A 14,379-nucleotide genomic window follows, 5' to 3' on the forward strand; every position below is an offset into this window, starting at 1 on the left:
GAAGCTCTAAAACATGGTCTAAAGCCAGTTAGTAGACAAAATCTTTTTCTTTGAATCATTACTAAATTAATATGAAATAAAATGACACCTTTGAAAGTGAAAATAAAAGGCCTATTACATGCATAAAAGTGAAACGCTCTCAAAAAAAAAGTGAAAAGCTCTCAAGCAAGCCTAACATCAAGAAGTATCCCACTTTTTGCTCAACATTTCACTTACTTTAACATTCTCCCACGTCTTTCAGCTCCTTGTATTTTACTTAAAGTAACATTGTGATTGACATGGGAAACACCTGAGCTCCAGTACAAAGCAATTCTTGCAAACTCCTTATCAATCTTCTAATCTACTTTAAAAATGACCACTTGTCAATAGTGCATTCTATGCCTTATAAATTCAATTTATTAACATCATCCATTACACTTTTAAATAATCATTCAGTGTACCACGTATGGAGTGTTTGCCTTGTTATTTTATTTAAAATCAGCAAGCAGTAACTTGTACTGTGTAAATATTTAAACATAAGTGCCTATATAATATTTTAATAAGCCATACCAGATAACTTAAAACTAATCTTTTAAAAATCATTGATGAATTAGAGTTTAAGAGCTACATAGGGGGGATTTCCCTGGTGGCACAGTGGTTCAGAATCCAATGCAGGGGACACGGGTTCGATCCCTGGTCCAGGAAGATCCCACATACCGTGGAGCAACTAAGCCCGTGCACCACAACTACCGAGCCTGTGCTCTAGAGCCTGTGTGCCACAACTTCTGAGCCCACGTGCCACAACTACTGAAGCCCGTGTGCCTAGAGCTTGTGCTCTGCAACTAGAGAAAGCCCGTGCACAGCAACAAAGACCCAACGCAGCCAAAAAAAAATAAAAAATAAATTAAAGAAGAACTACATAGGGATGTATTGTTTATTGTATAATTAATAAATTACCAGAATGCATGCTCACACCTTGAATGCTACAGATATATTAGTATAATCTGAATGAGAACAAGAAAAAGTCCTGTATGCCTACAGTTTATATAGACAAACTATGTCCAACTTTGTACTGACTTGGTCAGAAATAAATGCAAATTTTATGAAAATGTTTGACTCTTATGAAAAATAGAGTATCACTTTAATGACAATTTGGCCATGAACATTAAGAGACATGTAGCTATGAGAATTTGACTGTTTTACTTTAAAACTGTATATGTAATTCAATTTTAAGTCAATTTGCAAGAGAATACCAAAGGAATGAACAGTATGAAGACAAACTCTATGTAAGATTTTCAGCCTTCAGTGTGAATAAAAGTTTGAGAGAACATGACTACTGATTTAAAAATTTGATAAAAACGAATGGCAATGTAGAAACATACTCTTACTGTAGGAGGGCTTCAGATCCACTCTGCATATCTCATTGTTCTTATAAATTGCATGTGTCTGTGCATATGCATATTTATTTATATTCAGAGCACAAATGACAAAATGACCTCAAGATAGAAACTACTGCCTGAGAACATAATCTAAAGCAAAGAGTGTGAACACTGCTCAAAGTGTGTGACTCTGTCAAGACTTAATTTTTTCTTACAATTTCAATTAAAACAACAAAAAACAACAATAGTTTCATCCAGAAACACTAGCTTGGTTCCAGAGAGTATAAATGCTTATTTGAAAACTAAGAAATCATAACAACCTGATGCGATTTTTAAATCTGTCCACAATATTTTGACAGTCTTCCCTTCAAAAGGTAGAACCTAATTCCCCACACCTTGAATGTGCGCTAGACTATGTAACACATACCTAAAACAATGGGATGGCTTTGGAACGGGGCAGTGGGCAGAAGCTAGAAGCACTCAAGAGAGTGTTAGTAACAGCATGAAAAGTGATAAACTTTTAGCTCTTATATTTTGGTCACTGATTCATCCAATTAGACCTTATATTAAAAGGTCATTGTATATGATAAGAGGTAAGGGTCCAACCTCACACTTTTAACATGTGGCTATCCAGCTGTCTCAGTGCCATCCATTAAAAAGACCTCTCTTTTTCCATTGAATGGTCTCCACACTTTCATTGAAAATTAATTGGTCATAGATGTATGGGTGTATTTCTGGACTCTCAATTCTATTCCATTGATTTATATGTCAATCCTCATGCCAGAACCACATTGATTTAATTACTGTAGCTTTGTATTACATTCCGAAACTGGAAAGTGAATCCTCCAACTTTGTTCTTTTCCAATATTGTTTTAGCTACTTGGGGCCCCTTCCTCCATACAAATTTGAAGATTGGCTTTTCCTTTTTGCAAAAAAAGACCATAGGGATTGGATGAATATGTGAGTCACTTTGGGGAGTACTGCCATTTAAACAATATTAAGTCTTCTAATCAATGAACATGGGATGTTTTTCCACTGATTTAGGTATTCTTTCAGCAATGCGTTGTATTTTTCACTGTACAATTCTTTCACCTCCTTGGCTAAATTTATTCTTAGGTATTCCATTCTCTTGGATGCTATTGTAAATGGAACTGTTTTCTTAAATTCCTTTTTGCGTCGTTCATTGCTGGTGCATAAAAACATAATGGATTTTTGTATGCTGATCTTGTACCCTGCAACTTTGCTAAACTTGTTTACTAACTCTAGAAGATTTAGATGTTTTGGACAGACACCATCTAGGAAGTTGCTCCACCTTAAGGGGATCAAAACAAAGGCAAGCCTCTGTGCCAGCCCCACAGGGAACTGCCAGACAGCTCAAAATGCAAAAGCACAATTTTTTGAAAGTAAGGTTCTTACTCCTCTCCCCTGCCCCCAACCTCCACCTCTGTTCCCATGGCAGCCACTGAGCTAAAAAATTGGGGATGGCAGGCATGTAAAGCAAAAATGCCACAACACTTTCTTACCAAAACTTAACATTCTTAAGCTTCTTCATTAAGCACTCCCCTGGTTGCTGTAAGTTTTTTATTAGATTCCAGTGTTCTGAAAAGCTTGACTTGTCAGTTTCTGCCAACTTAATGGCTGCTTCTGTGGAGCCACTGATTCTTAGATTTCCCTACTCCACCATTTTCTATGACCAGTAGCTTCTTTTAACAAATAGAATGTGGCAGAATTTACAGTGTGCAACTCCTGATGTCATAAAAGGCACTGAGATGTCCTCTTTGTTCTCGCTCTTGGCTCACTCACTCCAAGAAAAGCCAGTTGCCAGACTGTGAAGACTCTCAAATAGTCCTATGGAGTGTCCCAGATGGCCAGGAGCTGAGACAGCCTGCCAACAGCCATATGAGTGAGCTACCTGGGAACTGCAGTCCTTGTCAAGCCTTCAGATGACTGCAGCTCTGACCAACACTTAAACCTCAACCTCAGAAGAGACTCTGAGCCAAAATCATCCAACTAAGCCACTCCTGAAATACTGATCTACAGATACCATGAAATAATAAATGTATGTTGTTTTAAACTGCTAATTTTTAGCAGTATATAATAGTTAAAGCTGAGGCCTGAAAGACGAGAACCTACTCATTCAAAGAGTTCTAAGGAAGAAGAATGTTTCAAGCAGTGGGAATGGCACATGCAAAGGCCCTGCATAAGGAAAGGTCATTGGCATGTTAAAATAATAAAAAATGTGAAAGAAGATCAGTGTGACTGGAGCTCAGTGAAGGAGAGGAAAATAGTGAAGAAAGAGATCACCAAAGTGGCAGAAAGTAACTGAGATGACTATAGCAAGGTCTTTAAAACTTAGTAAAGGGCTTCCCTGGTGGCGCAGTGGTTGAGAGTCCGCCTGCCGATGCAGGGGACACGGGTTCGTGCCCCGGTCCGGGAAGATCCCACATGCCGCGGAGCAGCTGGGCCCATGAGCCATGGCCGCTGAGCCTGCGCGTCCGGAGCCTGTGCCCCGCAACGGGAGAGGCCACAACACTGAGAGGCCCGCGTACCGCAAAAAAAAAAAACAAAAAAACTTAGTAAAAACTGGTAAGTTCTGGGGTAAGCAATAGTTCCTTATCCATAAAAAATGGAAACCAACCTATAATTAAGTATAGGAAAATAAGAGCAAAGCAAAAATAGTCACTACTCCAATGACAGCTAATTAAAGGCAGTTAATTAGTCCAGCACTCATGAGAAGCTTACATAAGGTGAAAGAAAACCACTGGGTACCACCCCAGAGGGGCAAAGACTAGACTTCTTGAGAACATAATCTTATTAAAGTATGTAATTCTGATAATCCAGTGATGTTTATTTTTATAAATACTAATAAATATTTGATTGAAAAGTGAGCATAAAGTCTTAATGAAGGAGGATGGAAGCTTAAAAGTAAAATACCTAGTTTTATTCTTGTTTCCTCACCAGTTTTTTTGTGTTTTGTTTTTTAATATTAATTAATTAATTTTGGCTGCATTGGGTCTTTGTTGCTGTGCACTGGCTTTCTCTAGTTGCGGAGCATGGGCTCTAGGCACACGGGCTTCAGTAGTTGTGGCACGTGGGCTCAGCAGTTGTGGCACACGGGCTCTAGAGCACAGGCTCAGTAGTTGTGGCGCACAGGCTTAGCTGCTCTGTGGCATGTGGGATCTTCCCAGACCAGGGCTTAAACCCGTGTTCCCTGCATTGGCAGGTGGATTCTTAACCACTGTGCCACCAGGGAAGCCCTCCTCACCAGTTCTGTGAATTTTGGTAAATGACTTCACTCCTAATTTAATTTCAGTCAACTGCAAAATGAGATAATAATATACACATCTTCAATCTTACTTCTTTAAAGATCAAATAATATGATAAAAGTGCTTCTGAAAGTGCTTTTGAAACTACAAAAAAATAACTGACATTTACAAATTTGATCATTTGTAGAGAGAGACCGAAAACTATTATCACACAGGGTGGGAACTATAAGACCGTTTGAGAACAAGAACCAAGATCTTTACATCATCCCATATTACTTATGGAAAAACCACCTTTATGAGGATGCTGTTTAAAATTCTGAATGGTGAATTCACTGGCAAAAAAATTATATCTAGAATATAAGCTTAAAGCATCTGTCTCACCAGGCAATCCACAGTCACTGCCAAATGAGTAACTGATTTAGCCAAATAGCTACAGAAAATGATTATAAATCAGCTCTGAAAAGAAGCGCACTTCTCCTTGTCCTGGGCTACCATATGACACAAGGTTTAATAACTGGTGAGGGACTTCCCTGGTGGTCCAGTGGCCACGCTCTCAATGCAGGGGCCCCGGGTTCAATCCCTGGTCAGGGAACTAGATCCCACATGCCACAACTAAGAGTTCGCATGCCGCAACTAAAGATCCTGCATGCCGCAACGAAGATCCTGCACACGGCAACAAAGATCCTGTGTGCCGCAACTAAGACCCAGCGCAGCCAAATAAATAAATAAATATTTTAAAAAATACTTGGTGAAAAGGGTAAAAGAATTTCAAAAGAAATACCAATTAGATAACCAGTCTCTGAAATTGAAAGTAAATTTGAATTAGCAAAATAATAGGATTTGTATACAAAAACTGTTAAGATTAAAAAAAAAAAACTTCTATGGGAAAATATAGATGATGTTATCAAAGACATTTCCAATCAGTATAAAAATAAAATATCTGTGTTTTCAGATTTAATGACTAACTGAATACCAAGATGTATTCATCTCTATATCCTTAACCAGAAAAAATATTATAATTTAAAACAAGGAAAAAATCGTCAATGAAGCATAAAAACATTAGACACTATAAAATGCGATATATAGATATAATTTTTTACTTTATTAAAATGCACTGATGCACTAATAGAACGTAAATGTAATAAGCTGGTCCTTTTATGTCCCTCCTGCTTTCTCTAGTAACTCATCTTCTACTGTGGTACTCTATCTACAGCATAACTGATGACCAGTTAAAAGTAAGTTCCAGAAGATATAACATAAAATTGACCAAATCCAAGACAATATTTATTCAACAAACACACCTCAGTGTCAACTAGATACCAGGTGCTGTATAAGCCTATTATATTAACCTTACATTCCCCATTAATCACTAATTCTTATGACATCAGAAAAGACATCATTTAATAAAACGAAATATATTTTGAGATTTAATGAACAAACATACTTCACTTGTACAATAAAACAGAAAGTGCTAATGATATATTTAAAGAAAAAACCCAAAATTATAGGATATTCTCGACTCAGAAGAAAAAGATCAACTTTTTTAGGGTAATTACGAACCGAATTTTCTTCTTCCTCTTCCAATTCTCGCTGCTGTTCTTCATGTCTTTTAGCTTTGATCTCCATGGCTTCTGTGATCAGGTCTCTTAAAATTGATACAGGTTTTGCATTCTTGATAAAAGGGTGCTAGAAAAGTAAAATTCAATGGTATAAATTCAAATGGTTTCTCTGAATTACATCTTTAAAACATTAAAACAACACGTAAATGTGAACCAGGAGCATAGGCTTCAATGATTGGTCCTTTATCCGGAATTAAATGTATAGGTTAAGAACAGAGAATATTTCAACGGCTTTAGAAATAAAGATTTTACTTTCAGGTTTACAAGTTTTTAAAAAACCATTAAAGCATACACACAAAAATGTAATCCTGTTAATAAAACTACATTCCCCTTACAGATATAATTGTCCAAAGGAAGTACAGATTAGGTAGATTAGGTAGTAAAAAAGACAAAAAAAAATTTTTTTAAAGATTGGTGATTAAATTACATATAATAATAAAATGATTTTGGTATTGTTACAAATTTTAATTAATCTTAACAAGCTGACAGCCAGAATCAGTAGTCAAAAGGAGGGTAACTATTTATTTTACTTCTTTTACATATTTTCTATTTATTATGTCTTTAATAATGTAATCATTTCCAAGGGAGAAGTAGAAAATAGCAATAAGAGAAAAATATTTTTCAGAAAATAAGTACTGCTTCACTTCTATACCACCCTGATCTAGCTAAAACATCTGAGTTTGTTACAATTCTGATAAACAGAAGTGAAACCACCAGAAAATACCTGGGTGTTTGATGACTTTTTAATTCAGAGGAGTAACATGAGAGAAAGTAGAGGGAATGGTTAAAAGTATAATTTGGAATAGATAACCATATTTTGAAGCAGCAACACAGCTTCAAAGTGTAATTTTCACAATTATATGTCAGTAGAAAGCCATCTGAGTTATTTTCATAAAGATCAATACAACACAAAAATATTCTTAAAGATAAAAAAAATTCTAGTGCTAAGAAGAAATTACAGACATTTGTAAGAGGCTTTAAAATGGTGAACATACCATTTGGGAAAACTATGAGTAAGAATTTTACCTGATTACAGAAATTCTAGCATCGATGACAAAGAACTAATAAATTCTTTTATAGCAGTTATAAACTGATCACCAGATAAATTAAGTTCTATCAACATACCTGTGGTGGAGAGTCCTAGTCACCCACCAAAATACAGTTGTGGCTGGACCTATGGCTACCCAGCTACATCCTACATTTCTCAGTCTCCCTTTCAGTTGGTTGTGATTAAGTTCTCACCAATGAAGTGTGAGTGCCTGCGTTGTGTTCCACTCCCTGATCTGGACCTTAAAACACTGAGACTATGCACTCTTCTGTGATTTCTTCTCTTTCTGCTACGCTGGGAAACAGACAAAGACAGTGCCCTAGGGGATGGTGGAGAGCAAGAAGGAAGAAATCCCAGTCCTACTGTTAAAAATTCTGAGAAACAATGGTAAAAAGGTCACAAAAATTAATACTAATTGAAGATATGATCTTTGCCCTTAAGGAACTTATTATCTGGAATAAGAAACAAAAGACAAACATAAAAAAAATTACAATGTGACATACAAGTTACATTAATGATGATTTAGCACAGTCTATATGATTAAGAGATGTAAAAGTAAAAGAAGAGGTGACGTAATCTCAGATGCCTCACAGAGAAGAATCAGACCATTTTAGGGAGAAGGAAAACTATGCACAATATGAAAAAACACAGATAGGGGATGTATGTTAGAACACCATAGGAAGAGCTGTCTAGCCAAAACAGAAACACTGCTTAGAGAAACGCTGTCCTGTGAGTTTAGATACAGGTAAGAGTGGGACAAGAGGGATAAACACTCAGAATGAGATACTTGAATTTTGCTTGACAATCCCTTTAAGTACATAAACAAGAGAATGGTGTAAGGAAAAGAATGTCTGTGACAGTGTAATCTTGCAGTAGAGTTTAGAAATGAAATAAGATGGGGTGAAACTGCAACACAGGTGCAAATTATTAAGAACCTGGATTAAAAAATCCACAGTCAAGAGGAAATACTGAATCTGATGGAAGAACTCTTAAGAAGGATTTAGTGACTATATATTAACAGGAGTGAAGGAAGACCAACACAGCAAAAACTGGGAACCAGTAGAATTGCACCTCTTCACTAAGGAACAGAAATCTCAAATTATATTATACTTTATCTTCTCAGGAAAAATTATGAGCCATTCCTCCAAGCCACAGTTTTTTTTTTTTAATATATCTTTAACTGCTTTACATTGTTGTGTTAGTTGCTGCTGTATAACAAAGTCAATCAGCTATATATATACATATATCCCCATATCCCCTCCCTCTTGAAGCCCTCTCCCACCCTCCCTATCCCACCCCGCTAGGTCATCACAAAGCACTGAGCTGATCGCCCTGTGCTATGCAGCAGCTAAATGCCAAAGTACACATCCAGTCTACTGCAAACTTACTTTCATGCAGCTCACTGTGAACTCACTAAACAGTGTTATGCTATCATTAGTCTATAGAGCTTAACATTCCTAATCTCAAAATCTCAGTATGTCTTACTTCATTTGTACTCATGTTTTCCCTACATAACTGCTACAGGCATGGTTCTGACCAACAAAGAGGAACTGGCTAATAAAGTTAAAAGGGTACTTTGAGAACAAGGCCATTCTATTAGAGCATTCTTGATAATAAGAAGAGAAGTTTTATCAGACACATTGGCAGATTTTTAAAGAATATTTTTAAAGGCTTTTTAAAAGTAGTTGGTAGTAAAATTTTAAAATGCAAAGCAACATAAAAAAGAACAGAACAACAACAACAAAAAACAGAGAAAATGAGGTGGCAAAAAAACCATGGCAACTGTGACTGGAATATTATTACTATAAACCAATGTAAATAAATGGGTTGAATTTCCATTTATTAAGCAGTATTTTAGTTAAGTACTAAAAGACACTTAGTTCATAAGATAAATTCAGCTACGTGCTTTCTATGTGAGATATACTTAATAAAATAAACCCAAATTATATTTCTGCAGGGGCATACTAAAAAGAACTTGGGTTAAAAGTCAAGGATAGGCAATGAAATATTAGTCAAACATAAAATAATATCAAGACTAACATCAAAAAAAGCAGAATTGAAGGGAAAAAATAGTGAATGAAGGAAGAGTCATATAATATTAATAAGGGACATAATACAAAGAAAGATATTATAAACTCAATATATTAGTACAGCATTATGTGTAACAAAAATAGAGACATAAGAAGTTGATCTAAATAAGAATAGGAGGTATTAATATTCCTTTTCAGTCACTGAGAAATAAAACAGGTAAAAAGTAAATAAAGTGATCTGCATAATATAATCAGACTGAGTTAGCAGAAAAATCAATAAACAGAAGTTACATCTTTTTGTTAAATGCCTAGAGAAGCATGTGGTACCAGCATAAGAATGGAAAGAACAACAAAACAGAATATAATGACTGGAAATAGAATATAACATACGAAATAAGCTGGCATATTACGAAGGCAGCAATTCCAATCAGTGAGGAAAAAATACTTATTGCCTGCTGTTTCTTTTTTCTTTTGGGGGGGTGGGGTGGGTAGAATTAGACTAGATCTTTACCACAGAAGTATCAAAATAAATGCCAGATAGATCAAGAAGTTAAAAGTCAAAAGAAAATGGAAATATAAAAGAACTAGAGGGTAATATAGGAGAATATTTATTCAATCCAGCGCCATAAAACGAAGGGAAAAAAACATAAATGAACCAAAAATTTAACATCTATGTCAGACAAGAAGGTAATTATATGAAGAGTTTTAAAAAGAATATCAATTTAAAAAAAAAGGTAAACACACCAAATTCCAAAAGGCAATATAGTTTCACTATTTCTAAATGTACCTAGGATTTCCCTGGTGGTCCAGTGGTTAGGACTTGGCGCTTTCACTGCAGGGGCTCAGGCTCGATCCCTGGTTGGGGAACTAAGACCCCACAAGCCGAGTGGCGTGGACAAAAAAAAAAAAGAGTAAGCTAAAATATAAACTAAAAAAGGGCAAGAATTCTTAAACCACCTGAACTAATGCTAAGACAAAGAATACCCAAAATCAACCTATCACATTCTTGGTCATGTATTTTAAAAAGTAGGGCTGTTTGAAGATTTATTCTTTTAAAATTTGAACCATTTCCTCTTAAATTTTGTTCATGTTCTGAATGATCAATTTCCGAACTGAAAGAATTCAAATAAATTATTTCTTCATAAAAGGTGAGAGAACAAGAGTTTAAAGTGAACTGAAGACAGACTTCTGCTTGTGGACAGATTGAGCAGTCATACTTTCCCCTATACCTCTCCATTAAAGTATAGCTAAAACCCTGGACGATAAAACAAACACAGGAAGACACTGAAAGGTGGCAGATTAACTAGGGACCAGAGGACTAAAGGAAAGACACAGCTGTGAGTCCATGGGCTTTTTTTTTACCTCATTTATCCCAGCCTGGTTATTGGAGAAGCCAGCAACCTAGAAACACCAATGGATACAAACTAAAAAAGCTCCTACAAAGGCCTGCTCTCTTGAGCCAAAGTATCAGGAAAGGGACAGCTAGCCAGTGTGCCACCTTCTCTTTTAGACAATCACCATTCTACTCCACCCAAACACCAGAGAGAAAGCACATGCCCCACCCCAACCAGCAAAGGCTGGGTGGGGAACCTAGACTTCTACCTTCTGGAGGCTGTCCAATCCTTTCACTGCAGGGGTATCAGAGAAAACCAGATGTTAAGCTAGGGCATTCATCTATACCAGGCAGTATAAAAATCACTCCCCACCCCCAGTGGGGAGTGTCGGTGGAGATCACAAGAAAGCCTGGACTTATACTGCTACCAGGCAGTAGTAAAGAAACCCCACCTCCCTCTCTGCTAGAGTGGGATCAGAGGAGGCCTAGTGGAGAATCAGAACTTTCATCACCACCCAGCTATACTGAGGCCCTGCAGTGCCAGAAGAGGCCACTGAGGGAACCTGAGTTCCCACCCCTGTACAGTGGTAATAAGGAACCCCTCCCCCACCCTACATGTCAAAGGAGACCAAGCTGGGGACCTGGACTTCTAATGCTACCTGCCAGAAATGAGGTGGTGCCCCTCTACCCCACTGAAGCCGTGTTAGAGGACTCCACTTATTACAGAAAATTTAAGTAAGATCTAGAGTCTCATAATACCCAAAATGCCCAGGTTTCAAATGAAAATCACTCATCATGACGAGAAGCAGGAGAATCTCAACTTAAATGGGAAAATACAATCAATAGATACCAACATCAAGATGACATGGATATCAGAATTATCCAGCAAGGATTTTAAAGCAGTCATCATAAAAATCCTCAATTAGCAATTACAAACATGCTTGTAAACACATGAAAAATTAGAAAGTCTCAGCAAAGAATTAGAAGATATAAAAAAGAAACAAATGAAAATTTTAGAACTAAAATATATAATAACAAAAATGAAAACCTGATGGATGGGCTAGCTCAACAGCAGAATGAGGACAGAGGGAAGATTCAGTGAATCAAAATATGCAACAGTAGAAATTACACAATATGAACAACAGAGAGAAACTAAACTGGAAGATAAATGAACAGAACCTCAGGAATCTGTGGGACTAAAAAAATCTAACATTTGTGTCAGTGGAGTCCTAGAAAGACAGAAGAGGGTAGGGCTGAAAAGTGTTTGAAAAAATAATGACTGGAAACTTCCCAAAATTGGCAAGAGATATAAACCCACAGATTCAAGAAGCTGAACAAATTCTAAACTAAAGTATAAACGCAAAGAAAGCCATACCAAGGCACATCATAATTAAACTTCTGAAAATAAAGACAAAGATCATTTCATCTTGAAATGATCAAGGGGTAAAACAATTCAAATGGCTGTAGATTTCGCATAAGAAACCATGGATGTCACAAGACAGTGGCACAACAGTTTCCAAGTACTGAAAGAACTGTCAATGAATAATTCTATAGCCGGTGAAAATATCCTTCAGGAATGAAGCGGAAATAAGACATTCTCAGATGAAGGAAAACTAAGAGAATTTGTTACCACAGACCTACCCTAAATGAATGGCTAAAACAAAAAGAAAGTAACAAAAGAAGGAACTTTGGAACATTAGAAGAAAGAAAACTGGAAAGAGCAAAAATGGGTTAAACACAATATAATAGATTTCCCTTATTCTCTTGAGTTTTCTCGATCGTTTAAAGCAGCAGTCCCCAACCTTTTTGGCACCAGGGACCGGTTTCATGGAAGACAATTTTTCTATGGGTGGCGGGGATGGCTCAGGCGGTAATGTGAGCGATGGGGAGCGATGGGGAGTGATGGGGAGCGATGGGGAGCGATGGGGAGCGATGGGGAGAGGCAGATGAAGCTTCGCTCACTCGCCCGCCACTCACCTCCTGCTTTGCAGCCCGGTTCCTAACAGGCCACGGACCAGTACTGGTCTGCAGCCTGGGGGTTGGGGACCCCTGGTTTAAAGGTTAAAACAAATACTATAACACTTTGATATGGATCTCAATTATGAAGAGGAAGTATTAAAGATAATTATATTATAAATGGGAAGGACAGTGAGATAGATAAAGTTTCTACTCCTCACTTGATCTGGTAAAATGAAGAATAAGTCACATGCCATGGGAGTTCACAGAGTGACCCATGACACCAGCTGTTCCAGCAAAGCCCATGGGTTAATTCGAATAATGGCAGATCTCATTCTTCTAGAAGGCCAGACTAGGGCAAGAGCTGACTCTCAGGTTTTAGGCTACCCACCAGAAGGTACAAGGAACATTTCCAGATCAGGAGCTCTAGTGGCACTAGGCTGAACTTGAACCTTGTCCCTGGGGATTCAATATCCTCATCTTTCAAAAACTACTAAGAGTTCAACTCAATAATCTCAAAGGATCCTTTCAGTCTCAGCCTACAATTCTTTTAAACTTACACAATTATCTATCTTATGTCAGAAAATAAACCACTATAAAAAATTCAGCACAAATTCCTCTTTAGAAACTGTTTGTCAAAGTCTAGAAATCAATATAGTAAAATCTATACATGTAGATTATAGCCAAATGTCCATTAAAACTTGGTAATAAGACTGTATTCTTAAAGTTAAAATATAATTTAACTTATATAAGACACATGTGAAAGTCCTTTAAGAGCCAGAATGGCTTCCAGACATCCAGCAAAATAAAACTCTAAGGCATCTAATGAGACACTAATGAGACAACAGATAATAATCCTATCTAAAAAGCTTTTAAAATCAGAAGTTTGTTATCTTAAATAAACACATATTGAATTCAATACACATGTATTAAGCACTAGGTACCAGGAGTGCAAAAGTAATCCCCTTCCAAAAGGCATATAGCCCCTGACCCTGAATTAGTTACAATCTAGGACAAAGACACAGAAACAAGTTATTTGATTCTAACATGGTAAATGATATGCACAGGGTGCTTATGGGAACACAGAGGAACAACTAGCCTGAACAAAGATGAAGGCAAGGCTTTCTGGAGGAGTACCTAATTTGAATTAGAAACAGTGAGACAATGAGTAAAAAGAAGCCTGTTGGTAAAGGCAGTCTTTAAACTAGCAAGTGGGGGGTGGGAGAAACACCATGAAAAAAGGTATAGAGGATTGAAAAAGCATGATTTGTATAAGGAACTACAAGTCTATTATTTCAGTATTTATAAAGGGAAAAAAGGGGAGGTCAAGAAAGAGGTCAATTAAGAGGCCAGACGAGGATACCACATTATAACAGAGGGCCTCCATGGTCAACAACAGCACAACAGAAAAAGTTTTTAAAAATCAAGAAAACAATTATTCGCTCATAAGCACTATACAAAACCAGTTGCATTGTTTGCCCTTATTATAAAGAAAAATACTTGGGCCAAACCCAACTAGAAGCCAGAGGGTAACAGAGCTTGCTAATGTAGTTCATACAGGTCAACTTCCTGGGTAAAAAGCAGAATGGAGAAACGGTGACAAGTGGGGCTGGAGGACAAGTGGGATAAACCTAGAAGAATCCCTTAATCACTGTGTGACCTTCAGTGAATTATTGAACCTTTCTGGGCTTCGGTACTCTCATAAACAAAATTAGGAAATTTTACTAGAATAGTTCTTAAATGCTTTTCCACCCTAAAAACTCTAGGCT

The 14,379-nt window shown here is 37.0% G+C and overlaps 1 protein-coding gene across 2 annotated transcripts in view; it reads right to left on the bottom strand.

The window, feature by feature from the left end:
- STK3 (serine/threonine kinase 3) overlaps positions 1 to 14,379 on the bottom strand; it is a 321,732-nt gene that overhangs the window by 118,296 nt on the left and 189,057 nt on the right. For both annotated transcript variants that reach the window (XM_027131492.1, XM_027131491.1), the window contains one exon: positions 6,185 to 6,310. In XM_027131492.1, coding sequence (XP_026987293.1) covers positions 6,185 to 6,310 — 126 coding nt within the window. The remainder of the gene's footprint in view (positions 1 to 6,184; positions 6,311 to 14,379) is intronic.

Source organism: Aethalodelphis obliquidens, unplaced genomic scaffold (genome assembly GCF_003676395.1).
Source record: "Aethalodelphis obliquidens isolate GAN/ISIS:26980383/991018 unplaced genomic scaffold, ASM367639v1 scaffold39, whole genome shotgun sequence".
Taxonomy (NCBI): Eukaryota; Metazoa; Chordata; class Mammalia; order Artiodactyla; family Delphinidae; genus Aethalodelphis; species Aethalodelphis obliquidens.